Source organism: Anomaloglossus baeobatrachus, chromosome 6 (assembly GCF_048569485.1).
Source record: "Anomaloglossus baeobatrachus isolate aAnoBae1 chromosome 6, aAnoBae1.hap1, whole genome shotgun sequence".
NCBI lineage: Eukaryota > Metazoa > Chordata > Amphibia > Anura > Aromobatidae > Anomaloglossus > Anomaloglossus baeobatrachus.
The window spans coordinates 571,393,491-571,419,258 of NC_134358.1; the positions used below are offsets into that span (position 1 = coordinate 571,393,491).

At 43.0% G+C, this 25,768-nt stretch overlaps 2 protein-coding genes across 2 annotated transcripts in view; one reads left to right on the forward strand and one right to left on the reverse strand.

Annotated features, from left to right (window-relative positions):
• The window catches only part of LOC142243697 (uncharacterized), a 104,138-nt gene extending 96,313 nt beyond the window's left edge, over positions 1–7,825 (reverse strand). The window contains exons 1-2 of the mRNA XM_075315861.1: positions 7,781–7,825; positions 1,950–2,045 (exon numbers count right to left, since the gene is read on the reverse strand). The gene's annotated coding sequence lies outside the window, so the exon portion shown is untranslated. The remainder of the gene's footprint in view (positions 1–1,949; positions 2,046–7,780) is intronic.
• The window catches only part of LOC142243706 (uncharacterized), a 29,546-nt gene extending 12,212 nt beyond the window's left edge, over positions 1–17,334 (forward strand). Inside the window, exon 3 of the mRNA XM_075315882.1 lies at positions 13,637–17,334. Coding sequence (XP_075171997.1) covers positions 13,637–14,802 — 1,166 coding nt within the window. The 3' untranslated portion in view covers positions 14,803–17,334. The remainder of the gene's footprint in view (positions 1–13,636) is intronic.
• Positions 17,335–25,768: the final 8,434 nt, after the last annotated feature.

Below are 25,768 nucleotides of genomic sequence, written 5' to 3' on the forward strand. Positions count from 1 at the left end.
CTTACTGCAGATTTACAATTTATTTTGTGTTCTAAACTTGTATCCAATATATATATTCTACTACAAATAGGCCCGATGCTATCACATCGGGAGTGCGGTGAAATGAACATCTGCCTATGCTTAGTGGTGCTGACAGGAGCAGTGGACATGTGTCACTGTTTGCGCTTTCCAACATATCTGTGGTATGTCATCCCTCCGCATTTGTGTATTGTATGTGTTGCGTCATTTCACCTCTTTCACCCCTGTGCACTGTCTCTTCCTTGTTGTGTGCTGTATATTGGTATCTGATGGTGTGTTTTATGAGCTGTGTGCACTATGTGGTGTTTCCCCTGTGTGCGTGTGTGTGCGTTTACACTATTTGGTCTCATAAGCTGATTGTCCACAGATATTTCTTGGGGGCTAAGTAAATGTAGTAAAGGCCGTGTGTATTTTTATTGTAAATAAACAATGTGTATGTGTGTGTGTATATATATATATATATATATATATATATATACACACACACACACACACACACACACACACACACACACACACACACACACACACACACACACACACACACAATTATACTAGCTGTACTACCCATTTCGCCCGGGTTAATATCTGCTGTTAACAAAATAGAGTGTATTAACTTTCCCGGGATAGAATGTATAAATAGAATATATTAACGCCCGGGATAGTAACTGTCTCTCTGTTTCTCTCCCATTCTGTCTGTCTCCCCCTCTGTATATATCTCTCTGTCTCTCTCTCTCTCTATCTCTTTGTCTGTCTGTCTCTTTCCCTGTCTGTCTCTGACTGTCTCTGTCTCTTTCTCCGTCTGTCTCAATCTCTTTTCCTGTCTATCTATCGCTTTCCTTGTCTGTCTATCTATCTCTGTCACTTTCCCTGTCTGTCTCTTTCCCTCTCTTTCCCTGTGTTTCCCTGTGTCTGTCTCTTTGTCTGTGTCTGTCTCTCTTTACCTGTCTGTGTCTGTCTCTTAACCTGTCTCTCTCTTTCCCTCTCTTTCCCTGTCTGTCTCTTTCCCTGTCAGTCTGTCTCTTTGTGTCTGTCTCTTACCCTGTCTATGTCTGTGTCTGCCCCTGTCTGTGTCTGTCTCTTTCCCTGGCTGCATTGTGACACGCCAACATTCCATAAGGACGTGGCTGCGCATTCTTCTGAAGTTCTGGCTGCACTGTGGCTCCCAGCTCCATTCGCTTTAATGGAGGCAGGTTTTTTGGCGAATAACTGTAAAGAGCGGGGTTAAAATTTCCACTCAAAACATAGCCTATGACGCTCTCTGGGTCCAGAAGTGTGAGTGTGCAAAATTTTGTGGCTGTAGCTGCGACGGTGCGGATGCCAATCCCGGACATACACATATACACACACACACACACACACACATACAGCTTTATATATTAGATATTTATTTATATTATTTTTTTTTATTTTTTTTTTGTTTTGCTCTTTCTTTGTCTAACACACACACACAGCTCTGCGGGGAGGTCACAGTTTACACCTCTGTACACATTAGACTCGGCTGACAATCTACACATCTGTTGGTTGGGGGGTATCTAATCCCTCAACCCTTCTGTCCTCCAGGGGCATCTGGAAGCCACTTTTTCTTCTCTCCATTGTGTGAGATGTCATCTTTTTGGACATAAGATCTTATGTTCCTCGGTGTCATTGTCCTTGTGGAGCCGATAGTGTATTGTTCAGTGTGGAATAAACGGTGTCGGGCGGCGTCTGTGAGACGAGTGTAATATGGGCTCATGTATCAAGGGGGATCTGTTACTCCATAGAGTGGATATGAAAAGTCTACACACCCCTAGGAAAATACCAGGATTTTGGCATGTAAAATGTATGATTTAATGTTGCCCATAATTGTCCAATTCAATAGAAAATTTGAAAGAATTTTAAGCACAAAAATAAAATCTTGTGGTTGCATAAATTTGCACACCCTTAAATACCTTGTTGCAGTCATTTTGGAGTTTCTAGCACATTCAGTCTTTTTTGGGTCGGGTGCTTATCGCATCTAGAATCGTTGATCTTTGCCGGCTGAGGGGCTGCAAAAGGAAGCAAAATGGTGATTAAAGCAAGGAAATTGTACTTACCGGGTCTCCATGCACGGGGCAGTCACATTGCTTCCGGGTCTACTCATTAAAGATCATGAATATTCACTGCTTCCCTGCCCACCCTCTGTGATTGCGTCTGTGATTGGCTTAAGTCAGACTGCCGCCGTCTCTCATTGCTGTCTGGGTGCCCAGTGGAATGTAAAAATAGATTTAAAAAATGGCGTAGGGTCTCCTGTATATTGATAACCAGTGCAGATAAAGCAGACGGCTTCAGCCTGCAGCCCCCATGTGTGTGCGTTATCTTGGCTGTGTATCAAAATACGATGGAGCCCATTGACTTTTTTTTTCTAATTATTTAAAAAAAAAACACAAAACGTGTGGTCCCTCACAGGGAAAGCAGACAGCTGGGGGCTTTTATTCTCAGGCTTGGGAGACCCATGGTTATTGGGCCCTCGAGCTTAAAAATAGCAGCCCGCAGCTGCCTAGGATTGGCACATGAATTAGATGCCACGATTCTGGCGCTTTACCCACTTTATCCCAACTGCCCTGGTGCGGTGGCAGTCGGGGTAATATAAGGGGTTAATGACAGCTGTGATCTGTACAGCCCAGGGGACCTCTCATAGTCAGAGCAGAAAGCAGCCACAGTGCAGGAGCTGGGTCGGATGCCGAGTGTTATCTCCTATGTGCAGGGGCTGCTGTATTTGCGGTGTGTAAGTGTCGTTACACAAATGCAAGGTGGCAGTCCCCAGTGTTTGAGTAAAAATAGAATTAATAAAAAACTATTACAATTTTTTATTTAATTTTTGTATTAAAAATAATTGATTACATAATCTGTAATTGTGAATAACAAAATTAAAATTGCAGCACCTTCCCTTTTAATAGCAGGAGATAGCACTTGGGGTGCGCTCACACGAGCGTTGAAATCGGGACGAGTGCAATGCGAGAAAATCTTATTGCACTCTGACCAATGTAAGGCAATGAGGGCGAGCAGTTGGATGCGAGATAAGCGGCAGCATGCTGTGATTTTCTGCGAGAGCCGTATTACTCGCACCCATTCAAGTGAATGGATGCATGAGATACATCGGACTGCACTCTGAGGTTATCCAAGTGCAATGTGATATACGCACAGGCTGACAATGGGCGAGATGGGGGGATTAACCCCTCCCTCTCCTCCGCAGCGCCCGTCCTCAGCTTCACAGCTGTGACCCCGATTACAAGATCGAGTCACAGTCGCATGACACTTAGCTCACGCTGGCAGCAGAGCCTGAGGCGGGGGTCGTTAGCATGTCACATCAGATGCTATACGCTCGTGTGAGTCCAGCCTTATGGAGATAGTATAGGACCCTCGGGGGGCTCCGGGAGAGGTGATGTCCGGGTGCAGGTGGTGCAGCCACCAGACACAAGTGTGATCCTGCAATCATAGTACGTCTTTACTGACGGAAATCACAGGATCCAGTCTCTATTAACCCCTGAGTCTGTTTTCACCGTCCTGATCATAGAGGGAGAAGGGAAAAGCTCACCGTTAATTCTGCGGACCCACAGGTGCACGGACATGGCTGGCAACCATGAAACAATATAGAAGAAAAGAAAGTCCAGCACTAGAACTGAGCGGACTCCTAAAAAAAAACCTGCTCTCTTTTAAAAAAAAATTCGGAATCTGCCCCCATATGAATCTATGGGGAGCAGAATCCGGAGATTAGAAATGGTGGTAAAAAAGATAGAGGAATGGGAGCGCGCGCGGTGGACTTACCAAGGCTCCGGCATGGCTATACGCTGTTCCCAGGCCTCACATTCACTGCCTGAGCCACTGATTAGTCACACGCACAGTCACACACCACACACCTTGAGTGACAGCGTGTCAGCTGACTGCATCCAATCACAGGTGCCAAGACAGCTGGTGGGCGGAGAAAGCAATGTAACTTAAGGAACCCATACACTCTAGCATCTACCATGAGCCTAGAATGTACGGGCTCATTCCAGGTTAGTGGGCGTGGTGATGTTTCCTCTCGTCCACCATAATCATGCAAGGGGGGAATTCACACCCCCCTCCGCTCTCCCCCTATCTGTGGGTCTTACCCCCTTACCCTCTCTTCTATTATAAACCGCTCCATGACCACGTGGAGTTAGAAAAAGAATGTTTATTCTGGCTGGAAATGTTGGATGGCATTTTGAACAACGTCTTCCTAGAAGGAGCCCATAAACTCTAGCATCTACCCTCAGTACTGACGTTTAAAAATAAAGAAGCAAATGGTGCAGGGTCCCCGCGTATTCTGATACCCAGCACAGATAAAGCCCATGGCTACAGGCTGCAGCCCCAGCCCTGCACTTATCTTGGCTGTGTATCAAAGAACCACATGCAGCGCTTTTTTTTTTTTTTTTTTTTATTATTATTATTATTATTATTATTATAAAAAAAAACAACAAAAAACTGCATGAGGTCCCCCAGTTTTGATACCCAGCCAAGATAAAGCCAACAGTTAAGGGCTGGTATTCTCAGGCAGGAGAGACCCAACCTATAAATCAGCTTCCCAGCTGCCCAGAATTGTCGAATCCATTAGATGCCACAAGCCAAGCGCTCTACCGGCTCTTCCCGAATGCCCTGATGTGGTGGCAGTCAGGGTAATGAGTGGTTAATAACAGCGCACAACTGCTACAAAACACCAAATTAGTAATAGCTCAGGCGTCTAACCCCCACATCACTAATCTGTAAGTGACAGTAAATAAACACTAAAAAAAATCCTTTATTTGGAATAAAAGATAAAAAAACACACCCTCTGTCACCACTTTATTAACCCCAACAGATCCCTGCAGGTCCAAAGTAATCCACACGAGATCCCACGGTGATTCAGCTCTTACATCTGAATATCTCACTGCGAGCGGCCATAGAACAAGACCACCCGCTGTGGGTGCAGAGAATGAATGAACCGCGCAATGAGCGGTGACGTCACTCAGGTCATTTGCGGTCACAGCTGGAGGTTCCCATGGTCCTTCACCTGTAACAGCAGATAACCTGACCTCAGGTGGAGGTCACTGAGTTCACAGACCTGCATCTCCTGGCAGAAAACCAGTTTGTGGGTTTTTTCCAAAGAGATGTAGATTTGGTGATGATTTTTTTTACACCATATTCCTGCACTCAATCTACACCTCCTAGCAAAAAAAGGTGTTTTTTCAACGCTGGTTTTTACTATGATTTTCTGCCAAGAGGTGCACATTTGATGCTGAAATCGTTGGCACCAGATTTTAGCACCTTCTGACAAACACCCCCCCCCCCCCCTTTTTTTTTTTTTTTTTTTCTTTTGCATCTTTGGGCCGAGGGATGCAAATTTGGTGATGAAATTCTTACACCATATTTTTGCACCCAATCTATACCTCCTGGCAGAAAATTGCGTTTTTTTTGCTGTGTTTTTCTGCCAGGAGGTGTAGATTGGGTGCAGGATGCATGGTGTTAAAATTTCAGCACCAAATTTGCATCCCTTGGCCCAAAAATGTAAAAAAATGTTTTTTGTTTTTTCTGTCAGGGTGTGCAAATGTGGTGCTGAAATCTGGTGCATATGACTTCAGCACCAAATGTGCACTTCCTAGCAGAATACCGCAGGAAAAAAAATGCATAAAAAAACGCTGTTTTTTTCAGGAGATGTAGATTGGGTGCATGAATATTTTCAGCTCCAAATCTACATCTCTTTGTAAAACAAAAAAAAATACCTAGCGGTTTTATGTCAGAAGAAGCAGGTCTCACCTCACAGATTACCTGTTGTTATGGGTATGCTTAGATTACTGCTTTGCACACTCTTGGCATTCTCTTGATGAGCTTCAAGAGGTAGTCACCGGAACTGGTCTTCCAACAGTCTTGAAGGAGTTCCCAGAGATGCTTAGCACTTGTTGGCCCTTTTGCCTTCACTCTGCGGTCCAGCTCACCCCAAACCATCTCGATTGGGTTCAGGTCTGGTGACTGTCGAGGCCAGGTCATCTGGAGTAGCACTCCATCACTCTCCTTCTTAGTCAAATAGCCCTTACACAGCCTGTAGGGGTGTTTGGGGTCATTGTCCTGTTGAAAAATAAATTAGTCCAACTAAACACAAACCGGATGGAATAGCATGCCGCTGCAAGATGCTGTGGTAGCCATGCTGGTTCTGTATGCCTTCAATTTTGAATAAATCTCCAACAGTGTTACCAGCAAAGCCCCCCCACACCATCACACCTCCTCCTCCATGCTTCACGGTGGGAACCAGGCATGTAGAGTCCATCCGTTCACCTTTTCTGCGTCGCACAAAGACACGGTGGTTGGATCCAAAGATCTCAAATTTGGACTTCTCAGACCAAAGCACAGATTTCCAGTGGTCTAATGTCCATTCCTTGTGTTCTTTAGCCCAAACAAGTTTCATCTGCTTGTTGCCTGTCCTTAGCAGTGGTTTCCTAGCAACTATTTTACCATGAAGGCCTGCTGTACAAAGTCTCCTCTTAACAATTGTTCTAGAGATGTGTGTGCTGCTAGAACTCTGTGTGGCATTGACCTGGTCTCTAATCTGAGCTGCTGTTAACCTGCGATTTCTGAGGCTGGTGACTCGGATAAACTTATCCTCCACAGCAGAGGTGACTCTTGGTCTTCCTTTCCTGGGGCAGTCCTCATGTGAGCCAGTTTCTTTGTAGCGTTTGATGGTTTTTGCCACTGCACTTGGAGACACTTTCAAAGTTTTCCCAATTTTTTGGACTAACTGACCTTCACTTCTTAAAGTAATGATGGCCACTCGTTTATCTTTACTTAGCTGCTTTTTTCTTGCCATAATACAAATTCTATCAGTCTATTCAGTAGGACTATCAGCTGCGTATACACCAGACTTCTGCACAACACAATTGATGGTCCCAACCCCATTTATATGGCAATAAATCCCACTTATTAAACCTGACAGGGCGCACCTGTGAAGTGAGAACCATTTCCGGTGACTACCCCTTGATGCTCATCAAGAGAATGCCAAGAGTGTGCAAAGCAGTAATCAAAGCAAAAGGCTTTTACTTTGAAGAACCTAGAATATAAGACATATTTTCAGTTATTTCATACTTTTTTGTTAATTATGTCATTCCACATGGGTTAATTCATAGTTTCGATGCCTTCAATGTGAATCTACAATTTTCAGAGTCATGAAAATAAAGAAAACTCTTTGAATGAGAAGATGTGTCCAAACCTTTGGTCTGTACCATATAATTCTAAAGATCTCACCGAAAACTTAAGAAGACCAGAAATAACTTAAGTTTCCCCAACATGACTACAGGCGACTAAAGGGGGATTAGAAGACTTTGATTCCAAAAGGATGAATACCAAAAACTTGTTAGGGGTGGAATGCAAAGATGCGAAAGATTTGATTTAAAGCCACCTATGATCACAGTCTCCTTACCAAATTTGCAAGGCCTCTAATATAGCTGCTTTATGAGATGCTGAGACATTTGCGACCCCCAAACCCCCCCCCCCCATATCAAAAGGTACAAATAGAGCTCATGGGTACTCTCGGCTTCTTATCCTCCCAGATAAATTTCCGAATCAGTGTTTGTATAGCAGATATAAGATATTTGGGGTCAGGAGTGGCATGCAACGTAGACAATACATAATTTTTGGGAGGAACATAATTTTAAAAGTTTGCACTTTAACCAACCATGACAAGGGAATGGAGGAAAACCGAGCCAAATCTGCTTCAAGGTTTTTATATAAATGCCCCATGTTCTTTTTCACTTACCTATTCGTAGTAGTAAGAAATATGCCTAAATAGGGGAAACCGTCGTCTTCCCACCTAAAAGGAAATCTGTGGGATAGTCTCTGCCTAAGTTACTGAGGAATAAAAAAAAGAAAAAGGAGATTTAGTTCCATTAAGTTTATAATAAGGAACTTAAGAAAATACTTCTAAAATCGCCATAACATTCTTCAGTGAAACATCAACATCTGAGCATGAGATAAATTAATCAGCTTAGAGTCCTATAACATGTTAATGTTTCCCACATCGATACCAGAAATCCCACAATGGGACCTAATAGACTCCGGCAGGGGCTCCACCATCCGTGCATAAATAATCGGCGATAGTGGACACCCCTGGTGGGTTCCATTAGAAATGGGAAAGCTTTTAGACCTAAAACCAGATGCCAACACCTTTGCGTTGGGATTTGAATAAAGTGACATAATAGCCCATTTAGTAGGCCAAACAACCAAATTTGTCCAAAACCCACTCCAAATACTGTACCCTGTCAAACACTTTTTTTGGCGTTTAAGGACCGGAATAAACTGGGGGTTCTCAGATACTCTATCACACCAATAAGATCTATTAGTTTCCTAATTCCGTCTTTTGCCTGCCTCCTCAACACAAACACCACTTGATCAGGGGCAACCAATAATGGCAGAATTTTATGAATGTGGGTGGAGAGACATTTTGTAGAAATTCTTCAAATCACAGTTTAGTAATGATACAGGGTGGAAATTTCCAGGAGAATTTACCAGGTTTACCCGATTTTGTGAGTGTGGAAAATTATGGCCTCTAAATTGGAAGGAGCAATTACGGAATTTTGCCAAAACTGGAAAGTACGTAAATAGGGCCCCAAAATATCAATAAATTGTTGAGTATATGAATTGGATAACCCATCTGGTCCCAGAGCCGAGTTAATAATAAAGGATTTCACTACCTACTTTATTTCTCAAAAGTAAAGGGTCTATTTAAAGTATCCAACTGAGAAGGAGATGGGTGCAGAAGGCCGATATTATCTAGGAACCGTTGGATATTGTCCTGAGATGGTTCTGATGTATTGTGGTCATCCTTCAGATTATACAGGTCTTGATAGAAATATGCAAAGGCCTCAACAATCTATATGGGATTCCTTATATCCGTGTTGTTAGGGCCCAGAAGCATCTCTATTTTATTCTGGAATTCCCTTTTTTAACCCTTGTTGCTAGTACGGCACCCGCTCCATCTCCCATGGAATAATATTTTATCTTAAATGCTCTTAGGGTTTTTTTGTATGAAAATAGTAACAATTGACGGAGCAGCCTAATATCTGAGTAGGTGGAGGAGTTTGGAGATAGTTTATTCTGAGCTTCTAGAGTTTGAAGTTGTCAGAATTTCTGCCAACGCTGCTTTCCGGAGCCTCTTCTCATGGGAGGATATTTTAATAAATAACCACCTTATGAGAAGACCATAAAGTCTCATCCGTGACCTCTTTATCATTGAACTAAACAAAAGTTCAGAAAGGCTTGCTGCTATCTCCTCCACTACATACTGTTTAGATAAGTAATTTACGCACCACCTTACAAAAACAGGGCTGGTATGTTACTGTCAGGGATATAGGGGCGTGGTCCGACCACCTTATTAATCCAAGAGACGCCTCGCCACAATTAGAGATCAAGCTGCTATCCACTAAGAAATAACCTAACCCGCTATACGACAAAAATCTAACCGAAAAAAGTGTAATCCCTTTCTTCTGCATGTGTACATATCCAGATGTCATGAAGATGGTGTTCAGACATCACATAACTCTTCTCCTTCCTATGGGAGGTAGCAGTAGAACAATCCAAGTGTTTTGACATTGACAAATTAAAATCTCTCCACCAATATTTTTTTGTCCCACTGACACATTAGAAAATATTTGTTCCAAAGGAAGCAAAGTTGAGACCTATTAGGAGAATAGATAGATGCAAGGGTATACACACCATTATAAAGAGAACATGCCAAAATAATAATCAGCCCTCCAGGATCTGAATATTGAGAATGCAATGAAAATAAGGGTGGTCTTAATAAAAATTCACACCCTAGCTTTTTTTAATCTAACAGAATCAGTTAACAGAAGATGAGATTCCTGAATACAAAAGACAACACACTAAAGCTAAAATCACACGTAACGACGCTACAACGATCACGGCAACGATCTGACCTTATCAGGATCGTCGCAATGTCGTTACATGATCGCTAGTGAGCTGTCAAACGTGAAGTTTTAAGCAACGACGCAGCAGCGATCATAACGACCTCGACAGTCGTTGGGACGTGTCACACGCGTCGCTGTGCGACAACTCAGACCTTGATAGAGGCGTGGTGTTTACACCTAGACGTGTCTTTGCGTTGCCTTTTTCACGCCCCTCTGTTCCTATTGGTGATCACTACAGCGGCGCCTATATACAACAATTTGAGAACCCAAAGCATACCTACCTTTTTAATCACAAGGTGTTGAAAGATCCACAAAGAACGACGCACTAGCTACACAGACAGAGACTCTACGGCAAACCGCGTGGAACAAAGAATGGAACAAAGAATGAAATCACTAACGTTTTCGGCAAGTTACCCAATCGGAACGCTGTTGTGACCACCACTCGAAGTCGAGGGGGCGTTGTAAAGTACACCGCAAAAACACGCCCATGTCACTGCCTTCAGGCCCATGTCACTGCCTTCAGCATCGTCGCGATCTTCGTTGCTACGGTGTCAAACACAAGGATGCATGTGGCGCAGCGGGATAGCAGCGATCAAAAAATGAACTGGGATATTCAAGTACGAGCAGCGATCTCGCAGCAGGGGTCTGATCGTTGTTAGATGTCACACATAGCAATGACGACGGCAAGGTCGCTGCTACGTCACAGAAAATGGTGACTTAGCAGCGACGTCGTTGTCATTGTGTGTGACAGGACCTTTAGACTTTAGCACCTTCCGCCATACCCTAGATCTTTTTACAGGCGAATTCAACCCTTTGACATTTCGAGACATAAATTTTTAATCCCATATTAACCAATAGGAGCAATAGAACAAATACATCACCGAGATGGGATAGAGAAAAAAAAAACTATTGAACGCAAAAAGTTCTGAGATGTATTGAGAGGCATAAAGTCTAGATCACGTGAAGTTATTATCCCCCTCTGCGCCTCTGTGGTCAGACCTTATCTGGAACACTGCGTCCAGTTCTGGGCAGCACAGTTTTAAAAAAAATGGCGAAAACAAGCAAATTCAGAGAAAAGCTACCAGCATCGTGAGCGGGCTGCAAACTGTCCAATGAGGAACAGTTAAAGGATGTGAGGATGTTTAGCTTACAAAAAAAGAAAGCGAAGAGGATACTTAATAGCTATGTACAATTATCTGAAGGGCTGTCACAGTATAGAGGGATCATCCTTATTCTCATGTGCACATGGAAACACGAGAAGCAATGGGTTGAAACAAAGGAGAAGACTGATTAGAAATTAGAAAAAACTTTTAACAGTGTGGGTGATCAATGAGTGGAATAGGCGACCACGAGAGGTGATGAGGTCTTCTTCAATGGAAGTCTTCACACAGATGTTGGACAGACATCTGTCTGAGATGGTTTTGTGAATCCTGCTTTCAGAAGGGGGTTGTACACTCTGACTCTGGAGGTCCCTTCCAACTGGAACATTCTATGATTGGCTGGAATCGGTAGCAGATGCCATGTCTCATTTGGAGAGCCCCTGATGTATCTAAACAGTGTAAGCCCCTACAAGTGACCTCATTTTGGACACTTCACCCCTCAAGGAATTTATCTTGAAGTGTGGTAAGCACCTTGCACTCACAAGTACGATACAGAATTTTACAACGTAAAACCGTGAAATTTAAAAAAAATGCCACAACAATGTTGCTGTAGCTCCACATTTTCATTTTCAGAAGGATGGCAAGAAAAAAATGGATCCCAAAATTTGTTGTGTGACCCTATATTGGAATTGATTTTTCATTTTCCTGGTATGTGAATTGTATAATGTGATATATGTGAGTTGTGTAAAGTAAGTCAGGCTGGCATATATCCGTTATGTAGAATAAACCCAGTTGTGCAATAAATTTGGGTAAATCAGAAATAAATGTATTGGTCCATGCATCAGTGACAGACTTTGAAGCATTCTTTTGTACACAGGCCAGGTTTGTTGGGGCAGGTGTCACACTGAAAAAATTGTGTCCTTTCTTTTCTTATCTCCCTTCTGTATTAAAATTTGCACCTTTTACGGACCTTCTATTGTGATAGTACGAAAACGTTATACAGTGGCATCTGTACGATGTGCACGGCCAGCTTCTTGTACCACATCTTAGCTTTTTGCATGGCACTGTAGGGCTGGATTACTCCATTTTTTTCTAAATATTTAATTTACACTCCTGTCTCACTGAGTACTCCGCCTTATACCCAGGGCGTTACCATACTCCTTTTTAGTTGCCCAAATGTGTAGATTTTTTTAATCCAGATAGAGGCATTTAAGTTAGGGTTCCTATATATAAGAGATCACCTTGCCGTGGTTTCGGGCTCACGTGGCTTGGCAAATATATAAGCTAAGTATCTAATTTTTTCCAATATTCCTCTAGCTGTAATGGAGTACCAGAATTCCCTTATTCAATGTTAGCATATATCAGCTTTTTATAGTGGTGCAGTTTATATTTTGTAATCATTAGAATTGAACAGCTGATCACAGCGATCATAGTTATGGGCGGCAGCAAACCCCCCATGTGGCAACGAGCTCAAGTGTCCTACTGTTAGTAAAAGCAGGCACCGTGCTCTGATCACTGTTGAAGGTTCCCATGATGTAAGTGTATGTCTTAGGTTGGGGACCCTTATGCGATCATGGCGTAAACTTGCGTCAAAGGTTGTGAAGGGGTTAGAGGCGCAGTGCATGTAGTTCTCAGCACAGGGTACACTCAGTATTGTGCGTATGAGCGGAGGCCTCGTCTCCTTGTGATGCAGCAGTTTCTCTCCTCTCGGGGCGGCTGGAGCACAGATCACATCACTTTCTATTGGAGACATTGTTATTCACAGTCTAGGTAAAGCTTCGCTGATGGAGGGGCCTTCACGAGTCAGCTCCCTGTGGTGACACTGGCTGTATGGAGTTACCCACAGGTTTAGGTGCTACTGTTCCCTATTATAGGGGGTGAGAAGAACAAAGTGGGGTGGATGTCATGTTATACTGGTTCCTGTTGAAGATGTATAAAGAAACCAGTATAGAGGAGAACCCTTGTTCAGCTTTATCTCTCCTGACTATATAAAGTTTCCATCCTTTGTTGAGGCGACTATATGAAGAAAGATGTCCCCTCACCACAGACTGGAATAGATGCTGGGAGTTATAGTGCTTCCTTCCTCTCCCTGAAATAAACTGAACTGGTTTGTACCAGCTTACAGAAGTGTCACCACTGAGCGGAGAGGCCGCTCCCACAGTTTCTATGGCAGCTTGTGGTGAGGAGAATAAATAACATTCATATCCATACATCAGCCAGTAGAGGGCAGCAGAGTACACAGTACAATGCACATGTATCAGTTCTTGGTGTCCGCACAAACAATGCATTATACATCTCCTAACTCACAGCAGCCATAGTAATTCTGGAATAGATCTACTGCTACACGACAACTGTTTCATTCAGCTTTGGTAGAACGGGAACCGGGATATCACATTGTGCAATGATCTGGACTGAACATTAGTAGAATTCAGTGTTTATGCAATGTATGCCCTAAGTAATTAGTTAACAGTACAGTTTTGTTTTTTTGTGGGATTTTGTTTTACTTTTATTTTTCCAATATTTGTTATATTTAGTTTTATATATTAAGGTAATTTTGAATAATATAAACATCAGTGTTTTTCTTTGCAGATTACTGTACCAGGAGTTCCGAAGGACATCTGATATTTTTTTCATTTAAAGCAGATGATTGTAGTATCACACATGATACATGTACGCAGTATGCCAACATCTCAGATATACCCCCGGCCACTCACAGCAAAGATCGATCATCCAATAATATTAATGAAGTATTTTCTCCTAACTCATCGCAGACTGTTAAACAAAATAAAAGTCACAGAAGAAATGTTGAAGATAAAAGAAGTCCTACAAGGGAGAAGCCATATTCATGTTCAGAATGTGAGAAATGTTTTTCTATCAAATCAAAACTTAGTACCCATCAGAGAATTCACACAGGAGAGAAGCCATTTTTTTGTTCAGAATGTGGGAAATGTTTTACTACAAAATCACATCTTAGTAGTCATGAGAGAATTCACACAGGAGAAAAGCCATTTTCATGTTCAGAATGTGGAAAATGTTTTACTTCAAAATCAAATCTTAGCTGTCATGAGAGAATTCATACAGGAGAGAAGCCATTTTCATGTTCAGAATGTGGACAGTGTTTTACTACAAAATCAAATCTTAGTAGTCATGAGAGAATACACACAGGGGAGAAGTCATTTTCATGTTCAGAATGTGGACAATGTTTTACTAGGAAATCCGTTCTTAGTAGTCATGAGAGAATTCACACAGGAGAGAAGCCTTTTTCATGTTCAGAATGTGGACAATGTGTTACTAGGAAATCCGATCTTACTAGTCATGAGAGAATTCATACAGGAGAGAAGCCATTTTCATGTTCAGAATGTGGACAGTGTTTCACTCAGAAATCACATCTTAGTAGTCATGGGAGAATTCACACAGGAGAGAAGCCTTTTTCATGTAGGGAATGTGGAAAATGTTTTACTAGGAAATCAGATCTTAGTAGTCATGAGAAAATTCACACAGGAAAGAAGCTATTTTCATGTTTAGAATGTGGACAATGTTTTACTAGGAAATCAGTTCTTAGTAGTCATGAGAGAAGTCACACAGGAGAGAAGCCATTTTCATGTTCAGAATGTGGGAAATGTTTTACTAGTAAATCGGATCTTAGTAGGCATTGGAGAGTTCACACAGGAGAGAAGCCATATTTATGTTCCGAATGTGGGAAATGTTTTACTAGTAAATCAGATCTTAGTAGGCATGGAAGAATTCACACATGAGAGAAGCCATTTTCATGTTTAGAATGTAAGAGCTGTTTTACAGATAAATCAAGTCTTATCAACATCTTACCGACATTGGACGTACTGGGTACTTCATGCCTCATGGCAGCCGGCAGTGAGTTCCGCACATATACGCTTTCCACTTGTGCCTGTTAACTCCTTGCACTGCGCTGTCAAAATGTGACAGCGCCGTGTACATCGCAGGCATGATAAGCTCTCACTCGACTCCATCGGAAGTCACGTGACGTGATCACGTGGAGCCGACTCTTGCCATGGTAGCAGAGGGTCATGTGATGACTCCTGTAGCTATCATTAATCAGTATCTCTGAAAGCCGGCAGAGTGCCATGTCTGAGAGGAGAGCAGCTTTTCTGCAGATCAGAACAATGATGTTCTAATCTACAGAAAGGAAGAAACGATCAGACTGCTGATCCTTATAGTCCTCTAGGGGGTAAATTACAATAAAAAAAAGTTTTAAAAATGGAAAAAAAAAACTTAAAACCTAAAAGATCAAATCACCCCCTATTCACCTCATTGAAAATTAAAGGGTTAAAAATATATAACACATATTTGGTATTGCCACATTCAGAAATGCCCGATCTATCAAAATATAAAATTAATGTGATTGGGTAAAGCGCGTAGCGGCAGAAAAAGTTCAAACGCCAAAATTACTTTTTTGGACGTTTCAAATTTTGCGCAAAGTGCAATAACAGGCAATCAAAATGGTATCATTAAAAAGTCAGGTCAAGACGCAAAAAATAAGCAGTCGCTGAGCCATTGTTACGTCACTGCCGGAGTCTGCTCCACCGACTTCTGCTCCGATCGCCAGGCGACGCCGTGTTCCTGCCGTGGATGGTGCTGGTGATGGGAGAGGAGTCGATGCCAGCAGCACCGGTGGGCGCAGGCTCCGATCATCCACTGGGCTGGGTTAGCTTGGGATCTGCAGTACCGCTGGCTGACTGTGGGTGGCATGTGTCTTCCAGCTGAAGTTGCCAGCGTTCAGCTACAGCCAATGGGAAGACACCACACGCTTCTTATTTCCCCTCCTGTCACATGACCACTGTCAGAGATAGTTCTGATTTTCCTGGCTCCTGTTACGTCCTCTTCTGTTGGTGATTCCTGTGTGTTTACTTGTGCGTGTTTTTGACTACCCTCCTGCCTACTGTTTTTGTATCTTGCTGCCCGATCTGGATCTGACCTCTGCTACATTTGCTGACTACGTCATTGCCTGCCGATTCTGTCCCTGTTCCGCAATTCCTAGTTTGACCCTGCCTGACTACTACTCTTATCAGACTGCAGCCTTCCACAGGTAGTGATCTCCAGAGTCCTGTGTAATTCCAAATCCCTGTATAGGGGTTAAAGGGTTTCAGGGTTCTGGGGGTCCTGCTTGGTGAGTGGCTTCCCTCCAGCCTCCCCTTTACAGCCCATCTGAGTCTGTGGATCCAGACAGGCGTTACAGCCATAGATCCCGAAAATTGAGAACACTATGGTTTTCGGAAAATGGCGCAAAAAAGCGCATCACTTTTTTTTTTTTTTTTTTTTTTTTACAAACAGCAGAATTTTTTTCAACCCCTTAGATACCAGTATACATCCTTCACTAGTTTAATCTGCCCAATTCCAGCCTTGCTGAAGCATTCCTAGATAATCACTGATCCTCCACCAAATTTCACAGTGGGTGCAAGACACTGTGGCTTGTACGTTTCTCCAGGTCTCCGTCTAACCAGTAGACAACCAGGTGTTGGGCAAAGCTGAAAATTAGACTCATCTGAGAAGATTACCTTACTCTAGAAATTGGGCAGATTAAACTTTGCAAAGGACGTATGAATCAAGCCGCATACAAGGTTATCCTGGAAAAACAGTTGCTTCCTTCTGCTCAGGCAATGTTCCCCAACTCTGAGGACTGTTTCTTCCAGCATGACAATGCGCCATGCCACACAGCTAGGTCAATCAATGTGTGGAAGAAGGACCACCACCCTGCCAAAGCCAGCCCAATCTCCAGACCTGAACTCCATTGAAAACCTCTGAAATGTAATCAAGAGGAAGATGGATAGTCACAAGCCATCAAACAAAGAAGAACTGCTTACATTTTTGCACTAGGAGTGGCATAAGGTCACCCAAAAGCAGTGTGAAAGACTGGTGGAAAGCATGCCAATACGCATGAAAGCTGAGATTAGGGTACTTTCACACTTGCGTTGTGCGGCATCCGTCACAATCCGTTGTGTGACTGATGCAATGGATGCGTTGCAGATCGTGGCACAACTGATGTGAATGATGCTACAAAACAACGTTCCATTGTTTTTTTTGTTTTTTTACTGTTTAACCAGCGGCAGGCTATTGTGAATGATCAGCTGCTCACCCGGCCGCTGGGCGATCAGCTGATCGCTCACAAAAGCCCGATCAGCTGATCGCTCTCAAAAGCCGGGCGATCAGCTGATTGCACTCAAAAGCCGGGCGATCAGCTGATCGCTCTCAAAAGCCGGCCGCCGGACAATCAGGTGATTGCTCTAAAAAGCCGGGCGATCAGCTGATCGCACTCAAAAGCCGGGCGATCAGCTGATCGTTCGGCCGCCGAGAGAGAGAAACATTGATTTCCATTATTAAACATAATAGCTGAGCATGCGCAGTTAAAAAAAGGGATTCTGCTGCTCAAAAACGCTACATGCTGTGTTCCTGCCGCCTGACAGTCAGTCGTTTCACGATTGATCCGTCACGCGGTGGATGCAACGCAGACACAGTCACAATCTGTCGTCTATACAAGTCTATGGAAAAAAGCGCAAGCCGTTAATGGGTTGCGCTGTTTTCCAAAGTGGCGGATTGCGACTAACGCAAGTGTGAAAGTACCCTTAAAAATCATGATTATTCCACAAAATATTGATTTCTGAACGCTTCCTGAGTTGAAACATTATTAGTATTGTTGTTTCTAAATGATTATGAACTTGTTTTCTTTGCATTATTTGAGGTCTGAAAACAATGCATTTTTTGTTATTTGACCATATTTTCATTTTCAGAAAATAAATGCAACATTTTTTGCTTGGAAATTCAGAGACGTCGTCAGTAGTTTATAGAATAAAAGAACAATTTACATTTTACTAAAAAATATAAAGAGAAAAATCAGAAAAACTGACAATTTTGCAGTGGTCTCCTAATTTTTGCCAGAGCTGTGTATATATATTTAAATAAAAAAAAAAAACATGCAATACCCCCCATTTTTTATGCCCAGCCATTGTAAAGCCGGAGGCTGGTATTCTCAGGCTGGGGAGGCCAATGGTTATTGGGCCCCCCCCCAGTCTAAAAATAGCAGTCTGCAGCCACCCAGAATTTTTCCATCCATTTGATGCGATAATCCAGGCACGTTACTCAGCTCATCCCAATTACCATGGTGCGGTGGCAATCGGGGAAATATAACGGGTTAATGACAGTATTATAGAGCGAGGTCACTGGACCCCCAGTACTATAGAGAGATGTCACCGGTTTCCCCAGTACATTGGAGGTCATCGCTCCTCACAGTATAATATAGAGTGGTCACTGCCCCCCAGTACAATAAAGCGAGGTTACAGGCCACCCAGTACAATGGTGAGATGTCACCGCCCCCCAGTACAATTGGGAGAGCTTACTGAGCCCCCCCAGTACAATATAGAGAGGTCACACCCCCCAGTACAATAGAGAGATGTCAATCCCCCCCCCAGTACAATAGAGAGAGGTCCTCAGACCCCCCAGCTCAACAGAGAGGTCATCGCCTCCTGTCCAGTAGAATAGAGACTGGTCACCGCCCCCCCCCCCCCCCCCCACTGCAATTATTGAGGTCACCAGGTGCACAGCACAGTGGATTACTCCTGTCAGGTGTACAGTACATTACTGCTTTTGTCAGGTGTACAGTACAACGTATTACTCCTGTCAAGTGTACAGTGTATTACTCCTGTCAGGTGTACAGTACAGTGGATTACTCCTGTCAGGTGTACAGTACAGTGGATTACTCATCCTGGCAAGTGTACAGTACAGTGAATTACCGCTCCTGTCAGGTGTACAAATGGCCAAGGATTTTGGATTTGATTTACTGATTTACCTCTATTTATCATTCTATATTCTCTTTGTGTATTTCTATGAGACCTTGCCTGCTCCTATTCTATTGAAGACTTTGATGCATACATATGCTTTATAATTAATTTTGTTTAAATCTTTGATAGCAGGAGCAATGCTATTTATAGTTCTGTACTGCCATATTTCTCATTATCCATCCGCCCCTCCCCCCCGCTGTCTTTGTTGGGGTTTCTCAGTCACTTTGTTTACACCTTGTTTTAATTTATTCCAATAAAATTTACATTTTAATGGCTATTTGTATTGTTTTTTTGGTAAATTCAACTGTCAGGTGTACAGTAGATTACTACTGTCAGGTGTACAGTACAATGGATTACTCCTCCTGTCAGGTGTACAGTACAGTGGATTACTCCTCCTGTCACGTGTAAAGAACATTACTCCTCTTGTCAGGGTACAGTGAATTACTGCTCCTGTCAGGTGTACAGTGGATTACTCCTCCTGTCAGGGGTACAGTGGATTACTCCTCCTGTCAGGGGTACAGTACAGGGCATTAATCCTCCTGTCAGCTGTACAGTGGAGTATTCCTCCTGTCAGGTTTTGAGTGGATTACTTCTGTGAGGTGTACAGTGGATTACTCCTGTTAGGTTTTGAGTGGATCCCTCCTCCTGTCAGGTGTACAGTACAATGGATTACTCATGTCAGGTGTACAGTAGATTACTCCAGTCAGGTGTGCAGTAGATTTCTTCTCCTGTCAGGTGTACAGTACAATGGATTACTCCTTCTGTCAGGTGTGCAGTGGATTACTCCTCCTGTCAGGTGTGCAGTAGATTACTCCTCCTATCAGGTGTACAGTAGATTACTCCTCCTGTCAGGTGTACAGTAGATTACTCCTCCTGTCAGGTGTACAGTAGATTACTCCTCCTGTCAGGTGTACAGTAGATTACTCCTCCTGTCAGGTGTACAGTAGATTACTCCTCCTGTCAGGTGTACAGTAGATTACTGCTCCTGTCAGGTGTACAGTAGATTACTCCTCCTGTCAGGTGTACAGTAGATTACTCCTCCAGTTGCAGTTTCTCACTCATTTCCTCACATCTTGGATGGTTTGCTGATTACCTCTCTGTTTTCTCCTCTGGTTGTGGATTCCTGGGGTCTCGGGGTCTTTCCTCAGTCCCGGTCTCCGCAGTCTCCGGTGTCTGGGGCTGCGGATTCTGCGTTTACATCAGACACTTCTATATCACACGGTTCTCGGGTTGTGACCGGATCCTCGGCCACTACGTGTGAATATTCTCTACTCGCCTCTTTCACCTTGTGACGACAATTTCTACTTTCCGGGTCATAATCTGCTCCTCACTGTTCAGACACTGATCCTCAGTCATCACAACCGTCCACAGCAACCAATCACAGCTCAGCTTTCATCTTACCACAGCAGCCAATCAAAGCGCAGCTTCCATCTTACCACAGCAACCAATCACAGCTCAGCTTTCATCTTACCACAGAAACCACAGAGCAGCTTTCATTTTTAGCACAGAAGCCAACCACAGAGCAGCTTTCATCTTACCATAGCAACCAATCACAACTCAGCTTTCATCTTACCACAGAAACCATAGAGCTGCTTTCATTTTAACACAGAAGCCAATCACAGAGCAACTTTCATTTTATGACCGAAACCAATTACAGATCAGCTTTCGTCTTACCACTTCAGCCGACATTTTCTCAAAGTTTAAAGAATATTGTGTCTGACACTAAGTAATGAAAAAGGAGCATTAGAATTGAATGATGGAAAGTTTGGGGCAAAATAGAAGCCGACAAATAGAATATTGCAAATGCGGGAAAACAAGGTAAACCATTATGTGCATTCTAACATCATGGAAGGATTTTGTCCCATACAGACATATATATATACAGTGTGTCCACCCATATCCTGTCCACCGCCATTAACTTGAGAACGGCGGCAGCTATAGGCATAGAAGTGGTGTCTAGGTATAGTAAAGTAGCCATGCGCTACGCAATGAAACCACCTATAGCGCCACCTGATGGAAAACAACTGAGTTAGCATTTTTTTCTCGAAAATGGAACGAGATAGAGGAAAAAGAGTGGATTACAAAGTTGTAGGGCATCATCAATTCAATACGAATCGACACCTTGCATACACAAATGCTATGATATGAAACCCATGACCCCCCCCCCCCCCAAAACATTGAATGCTGGTCACGCATATGGCGCTCATGTAACTTTGATACTCAAAGAGGCCACCGTCAGCTGCAATGCACATCTGGCCTCTGCACAGCATACTGTATCTTGCTGCACGTTGTGCAATATGGTAGGTGACTCGTTTGCACAAGCATCTGTAATACGTCATCGTAGGTCCTGCAATGTTGGTGGAGGGGTCGCATACACCTGCTGTTTAATGTGACCTCACAGAAAGAAGTCCACAGGGGCAGATCAGGTGAGCGGAGGCCACTCCACGCAGCCACCATACCCAATGACTTGTAGGAAGGTCTCCATGAGGTATCGCTTCACGTCCGCAGCCTTGTGAGTTTTCCACGTTCTAATCATAGCATTTCTGTATGCAAGGTGTCGAATCGTATTGAATTGATGATGCCGTACAACTTTGTAATTCACTTTTTTTTCTCTATCTCGTTCCGTTTTCAAGATAAAAATGCTAACATTGTTTTCCACCAGTGGCACTAAAAGTGGTTTCATTGCGTAGCGCATGGCTACTTTACTATACCTAGACACTACTATGCCTATAGCTGCTGCCCTTCTCAAGTTAATGGCGATGGACAGGATATGGGTGGACACACTGTGTACATATATATATATATATATATACTGTTACATTCTGTAGCTACCATAGGCCAAATTGAATTTAGAACACCTATTTTGTTATTAACAAAAAGATTTTTAAAAATTACATTTAAAACTGTGAATCCCAGCAGGTGGTGCCAAAAGTCCTAGAAGGTAAATGATATTTCTATGTTACAAAAGATATGTAACGTGTATAATATATATATATACATATATATATATATATATATATATATAAAAATACAGCAAAAATGCTAGTAAATTTCTGTCAATCTATTCTTATTTCTTCTCACGTGTGCTACACAAAACAATTTACTGCATCAATATATTACTTTCAGTGGACTAAGGCAGCCAGAGCGACCCCTACATGCACGTTTTGAGAAGGCAAGGTGACCCAAAACGTGCGTGTAGGGCTCTTTCTGAAGGTAATATAATGATGCAGTAAATTGTTGTTTTGTTTAGCACAGTTAATAAGTGGAAATAATAATAGATTTACACACATTTACTAAAAAAGGCTGGATTTCTATCTCTTTATCTCTATGTCAAGTGTCACTCGTATGCGATAGATGTCACCCTCTTTATATATATATATACACAGCATGATTTACAATGTATAGACACCTGTCTGACTAGTTATTATACGTTACATATCTTTTGTAACGTAGAAATGTCATTTGCCTTCTGGGACTTTGGCGCCACCTGCTGGGGGTTCACTGTTTTAAATGTAAATTTTTTTTTCTGTAAATAATTTTATTGAGTTTAAGGCAAATTGAACAAAGCATCGCTCATAACACATATAAGATGAAAATTTACATTGGTTAAAGTTAGTTAAACATGTGTATCAGGCAAGTAGCCCTGTATTGTGAGTACTATTACTAATAAAGGAATAGTAAAATAAGAGAAGAAAACAGAAAAAAACAGAGAAAGCAAATCAAATCAGGTTATACCATGTCATGGTAATACATCTCAAAAGAGCATAGTGGAAACTATCTTACCTATAAAGACTGGTGAAGGTCAGAGAGAGAGAAGAAAGAGAGAGATAGGTATAGAAAGGAGAGGAGGGTATGAGGGGGGGGGGGGGAGACATGGATAGATAGATAGGGGTAAGTCGGGTGTCCAGAGGACTTGTGCGCACAAATATACAAATCCTCATAAAGATTACAAATATCAGATAAAGGAACCTGAGGGAAAAAAGGACCAAAGTATACCTCTTATCTGAGCCAAGATGAATATTCCGGAGTCTCTCGAAAAATGAGCCAGGAGGTCCACGTGCCAGCATGTGTACTCCATTTGTCGCTATCATCCGCCATCAGAGATTCCATACGCTCCAATCTATTTATCTCCTCCAAAAATTCCCTCAAAGAGGGGGTGGTGGTTGTCTTCCAATGTCTTGGAATAATCATACGAGCAGCAATGAGAAAAAAGCGCAGGATACCTCTTTTGGTCACAGAGAGAGATCCAGGAATTAGAGACAGTAAGGCTATTTGAGGAGTGGGGATTACTCGAATACCCGACAGTTGAAAATATACTTCAAAAATTGAATCCCAAAATGACCTTATCAAGGAGGAATCCCACCATATATGTTTCATAGTACCAATTTCGACTCCGCATCTCCAGCAGGTATCTGGTACTGTGGGGAAGATCTTATGCAGTACGTCAGGGCATCTGTACCAGCGTGTAAGAATTTTAAAATTTTTCTCTTGTGCACTACAAGAAATGGACATTTTATGAGAGAGTGTAAAGATTTTGAGATGATCTTGTTCCGACAACGTAATCTGGAGCTCTCTTTACCAGGCCTCCAAATACGTTGGGGTGCCTTTATACTGGGCTGTACATAAGAGGTTGTAGATCAATGCGATGGCATGTTGCGGCCCGGTTTTTAATGAAATTAGGGTCTCAAAGTGTGTAGGTTTGGATAAAAGAGCGTTTCCCGGGAATTTCTTTTTTAGAAATGTGGTCAATTGAGTATATTCCAGCCAGGATAATCTCCTCTCCGGGCATGACTCCTGCAAAGCCCCAAAAGACGCCGTTCCAGATAGTCTCCTGGCAACCTGGCCTAGTGTAACTCAGTCTGTAGAGTCCCAACACAAGAAGGTGAATCTCTTCAACGCAGGGGGAAAGTCTGAATTATTAAAAAGTGGTCTCATACTCCCCGGTCTGTGGGATAAGTTTAACGTCTCCAGATGTCTGTCCCAGAAAAGCATGAGCGCCTGAGTCAGAGGCTGAAACCCCGAGACCGCCGGTCTCTGATGAAGGGGGGGCCCATAGAAGCTGTGCCAAAGGGAACGGGGAGAGACGAGACTCAACGCCCACCCATTGTTTATTGAGATCGTTAAATCTCCAATCTAAGACCCTCGTGAGGAGGACACTCTGATAGTACTTTTCGAAGTCAGGTAGACCAGCGCCTCCCCTGGATTTGGGTCTCACCAGTGTGGCGTATCGAATCCGAGGTCTCCCCGTCCCCCAGACAAATCTGCTACACGCCCTCTGGAGCTGTATAAAATACTGTTTAGCAACCTTTACCGGGACTGTTTGGAATAGATAAAGGAACCTCGGGAGTATGTCCATCTTGAGGGCATTGATCCGGCCAAACCAGGAAAGCCGGCCCCGGTTATATCTATTAAGATCTGCAAGAGTCCTAGTGAGTAGTGGGGAGTAATTAGCCATAAACAACTCATCCGGATTGGCCGAAACAAATATCCCAAGATACTTGATAGATTGAGTCTCCCACTTAAATGGGAAGGCGGATTTTAGTCTATTGACTCGTGTGGAAGGAAGAGTAATATTAAGGGCCTCTGTCTTTGAGTAGTTTACTTTGAAGTTAGAAACTATGCCAAAGCGTTGAAATTCCTGGATAAGAGTTGGGAAGGCGATTTCCGGGTTTGTTAGATATAGAAGGAGATCATCGGCGTACAAGGCAAGTTTATAATATTTTTGACCTATATCAAAGCCCTTTATATCGGGGGAGTTTCGAAGGGATATAGCCAAATGCTCCATGGCTATCACATATAGAAGGGGTGAAAGAGGGCACCCCTGTCTAGTGCCATTAGATATTTGCAGAGGAGAGGATAGAGTATTATTGGCTCGAACTCGTGCCGAGGGCTTATGATACAGGGCAAAAATTCTCTCCAACATAGTTTGACCGATTCCCAGCTGCCTTAGGGATGAGTGGAGGAAGGTCCAGTTAAGACGATCGAATGCCTTTTCGGCATCGATCGATAGGAGGCAGGCTGGAGTACCTTGTCTGTACATGTGGGAGGTCAAAAGTAGAGTTTTAATAGTGTTATCACGCGCCTCTCTACCCTGAACAAAACCTGTTTGGTCAGTATGGATTGAGGCAGGCAACAGCGGGGACAACCGGTTAGCTATTAGTTTGGCGAAGATCTTGACATCTACCCCTATAAGAGAGATAGGGCGGTAGTTGGAGCATAGCGATGGGTCCTTCCCAGGCTTGGGAATCACCGTTATGGTAGCCGCAAGAGTTTGCGCGGCAAAGGGGCAAGCTGAGGATATAGCATTAAAGGTCCTGGTTAGGAAGGGCGTCAGTTCCAATGCGAATTGCTTATAGAAATTGGCCAGGAAGCCATCTGGGCCAGGACTCTTACCATTGGCTAGACCCCTAATAACCTCAGTGACCTCCTGTTCGCTGAAAGGATTATCTAGCATGAGAGAGTCCACATGGTTCAGTGGGGGGAGAGGGGTACCATCAACATAGTCGTCCACTTTCGCTTGGAAATTTGTTGGGGACATGTCCGCAACTGGGCCACCTAGGTTGTACAACCCGTCATAATAGTCCTGGAATACCTCTGCAATTTCATGAGGTTTATGTGCTGAATGGCCAGATGGTGATTTTATGGTGGGAATAAATGTAGAGGGCAAGCGAGGATTAAGAATCCTAGCCAGAGATCTGCCTGGCTTGTTAGAGAATTCGTACATAAATCTCCTACTTCTATTTCAATGTAATTTTTTAAAATCTTTTTGTTAGTAATAAAAATTGGTGTTTTAAATTCAGTTGGGACTACGGTCGCTACAGAATGTCTTTGTTTGACTCTTGAATGATGGTCTAGGGGACATGTGTACCAGGATGGAGATATATATGCCAGGATGGGGATCATAAATTTCAGG